The sequence below is a fragment of the Tripterygium wilfordii genome, chromosome 11, assembly GCF_013401445.1.
Source record: "Tripterygium wilfordii isolate XIE 37 chromosome 11, ASM1340144v1, whole genome shotgun sequence".
Taxonomy (NCBI): domain Eukaryota; kingdom Viridiplantae; phylum Streptophyta; class Magnoliopsida; order Celastrales; family Celastraceae; genus Tripterygium; species Tripterygium wilfordii.
The window spans coordinates 10,466,461-10,470,147 of NC_052242.1; the positions used below are offsets into that span (position 1 = coordinate 10,466,461).

General features: G+C 33.0%; 1 protein-coding gene across 1 annotated transcript; it reads right to left on the reverse strand.

Annotated features, from left to right (window-relative positions):
• Window positions 1-1,641: 1,641 nt before the first annotated feature.
• On the reverse strand, window positions 1,642-2,930 carry LOC120008779 (ubiquitin-like-specific protease 1A). The gene is made up of 5 exons (XM_038859153.1): window positions 2,583-2,930; window positions 2,371-2,466; window positions 2,100-2,231; window positions 1,863-2,047; window positions 1,642-1,786 (listed from the first exon to the last, which is right to left on the reverse strand). The coding sequence occupies exons 1-5, from the start codon at window positions 2,928-2,930 to the stop codon at window positions 1,642-1,644; spliced, it is 906 nt and encodes a 301-aa protein (XP_038715081.1).
• Window positions 2,931-3,687: the final 757 nt, after the last annotated feature.

Here is a 3,687-nt window from a genome sequence, read left to right on the forward strand (position 1 = left end):
TATCATTTTTAATCTTTGAAACTAAATACTCCACTAATACATTACCAATAGCATATTCAACTCTCATGTATTTAAAATAAATATTTCAAGAATATATAGTTGGAATTTACAAGACAATAACACACAACTCCAAAACAAACACTAATTCCATAAAATTACCTAATTAGCTTTTGATTTAATTGCATCATCGTTGGTCTTCATTGCGCTTGGGTTCTACTTTTTCTGAAGTTGTAGATCCTCTCAAAAACACTAAAAAAATAAGTATTTTGCAATGGAAATTTACGTCGCAAAATAAACAAAATTTCATGGACACCGGTGTAACATCATGACAACCAATATTGTTGAATGCTTAAATGGAATATTGAGGGATGTTCGAAACTTACCTATTACAAAGTTCATGGATCATCTGTAATCTTTATTACAACGATGGTTTTATGAGAGACGATCAATAGCCCTTGAAATGAAAGGCGAACTGATTGACTATTATGATAAAGTTTCAGAAGAAAGAAGGAATAGATATGTAACGTAATTTATTTCTCGTTGATAACGTTAAGAATTTTGGTTGATGATTCATGTATTTTGTTTAGAATTTTGTTGTTTTGGTTGACAAACTTTCTCGTTGACAACGTTGAGAATTTTGGTTGATGATTTATTTATTTCATTTAGAATTTTGTTATGTTGGTTGAATAATTTTTCCGTTGATAATTATCATTTTCGTTTACTACTATAATTTTATCGTTCATAATTAAAGTTTTAGTTAAATTGACAGGGCTAGAGTCATGACTGTGGAGTCTATTAGTATAAATATTTTTCTTGTTAAAGACGGTGATGTTGGAGGACAAGTAGATTTGGCCAGCAAGACTTGCTCCTACAGAGTTTTTGATATTGACTAGATACCTTGCGTCCACGCTTTTGTAGCATGTAAAGTTAGAAAATTACCAACAATTTCATTGTGTTCGCCTTATTATCTTACTGATATGCTTCTATTGGCATACGCAGAATCAATCAACCCTGTTTTGAACACAGACACTAATGTGCTGACTAAGGAAGTGAGGGTTATACTACCATCAGAAATCAGGAGAAAAAGTGGAAGGCCAAGGAAACGTCGAATTCCATCATTCGGTGAGCAAATACAAAATAGAAAATGTAGTCGTTGCAAACAAGATGGTCACAACCGTCAAACTTGTAGTGAGCCCATTTGTTTACACCCTAGCGCGTCAGCACCATGAGAATTATGGTTGAACTTTTTCGTTGGTAGTTATTTGTTAGGATCTCTAATGTTTCGTTGATAACTATTATTTGTAACATTTATTACTATAACTGTTTTCGTTGATAGTTATTTGTTAGGGTCTCTAATGTTTTGTTGATAACTATTATTTGTAACGTTTATTACTATAACTGTTTTCATTGGAAGTTATATGTTAGGGTCCATAATTTTTTGTACTATTTGTAACATTTATTACTATAATAGTTTTCGTTGGTAGTTATTTGTTAAGGTTCATAATTTTTCGTTGATAACTATTATTTGTAATGTTTATTACTCTAAGTGTTTTCATTGGTAAATATAATATATCATATATATAAATGAAATAATTAGAGTTGTATAAATTAAATACAGTTAATATGTTAATGAAATCGTAATTACATTCCCAACATCCCTATTTTCCATGTCTCCACGGTAAATTTTTTCCGAATAAATCCCATGTCCTGAGCTTTCAAAATGGTCACGTCCTTATCGGCTGAAAGAATCTCTATGAATTTTATACAGAACATGCCACAGTCGGAACTGAAAAGAAAAAGGTTGCGAAATTAGGTCAATTATCGATTAGAAGCATACTTATTAAAGGAATTGAAAATCTTACCCATTTTCTTGTTGAGGTACATCAGGTTCACGCTCTATGGGCCATGGAGATTCATCATCGATGACTTTGGCACGCTTCAACATCTTAGGGATCAATGTTGAAATAAATTTCATTTCATTATTAAATTTCTCGTCTGATGTGTTTGAGAAGTGAATCATAGCAAATGATCCTCTTCTTTTGAAGTTCTATCACACCAACAGCCTAGTGATCAGAAGTTATATTAATTGAGAAATATACCTTCTCCAAATTGGACCAGACAATAGTTCCTGCCCTAGATCTATCAATAAAATGTAGCAGAAGATTATCACCATCCCAATGTGAAGGCTCAGTGTTCTCTTCGTACAATTGGTAACACATGTTGAGATATGTCTGAAAAAAAAATTTAGATTGAAATTGTCAACGAAAAAATGTTTATGTTATAAACGAAATAATGTATCTTATAAATGAAAATTTTAATATAGATGTCAACCTAAACATTGATAAAATCAACGATAATATAATTATTTACATGGAAAAATGTATCCATAATCGCACATTTTTGTCTAAAAATATCAGTATTCTCAGACATTCGTTTACGAATGAAATCCATTGCAATGTCAAGATGCTATAAAAAATATTTATATCATTAACATAATAATTAATGTCAAAATAATTAATGTCAAAGTATTTATATTATTAACAGAATAACTAATGTAAAAATTAAGTGTTATAAGTGCGTACCGTATCTAATAGCCACTTGCTTTGGTCCATTATTGTATCAAACCAATCCTTCTTTGCATCAATGACGTTTAAATCGATTATCTTAGCCTGATTGATGAGATTCTTATAGAATTCATCCATTTCAAATTCCCATTCTTTGGGATACTCTGAAATAGGATTGAATTCTGGTTGGACTTTTATCTTCTTCTTGAAAGGGTCTGTATATGGTGACACTTGGTAAGGACCCCTTTTCTTGACCCTTTTGCTATGATACAATTGACCTTCGGTTGCCAGCTTTGTCAACAAACTTAATTTATCATCTTCAGTATCATCCTCCTCATTATCAATATAAGTAATCCCATCAATCATTTACTCCTTCTCAGTTTCTTCATCTGAGACATCAACCCTTTCAATATTATGATCAGTATTATCAACCTTATCTCCAGGTTGATCAACCTGTTCATTAGTAATACCAACCATAATCTCATTGGTCTCAACCTTAACTGTTGTAGTTTCAACCTTATCCTCAATGTTCTCAACTTTACCCTTGTCAATATCAACCTTCTCATACACTACAGAAGGATTATCAATCTGACTATCATCATTATCAACCTTCTCATCTGACTCCACCTTGCTCAACAACCATCTTATCCTCTTCAGGGTGATCATCCTTATCATCAACATGGGGAGCAATGTAAAATTGATTCGCATCATCATCATCATTGGTAGATTCATTTGGCAAGTGCTCTACCTTCTAAACAATCTTGCTAATGACCTTATCCAAATCTTCATTGGATGGGTCATCTACCAATGTCTCTTCCCCCTTGATGATGGTTATATCTCCCTTTTCCTGGAGCCCAATATCCCCCTGCTCAACTCCCTCTTTATCATCGTCTATTTCTGGCTTCTTCTTCAGTGAAGCCCTCTAGTCACAGATCATAGTGCATATGGAGATTACTCTTGAAGGCTGTTGATCGAGACTGGCAGTTCAAAACTGGTCCAGTTGTTGAGCCCAAAACCTGGAGGCCGAGGAATGACAAAATAAGGCTTAGCAGCAAAGTTCGGATCTTCCTCTATAGCAGCAACATGAAAATCTTCCAACTGCTCACACAGCTCTTCAAAATTT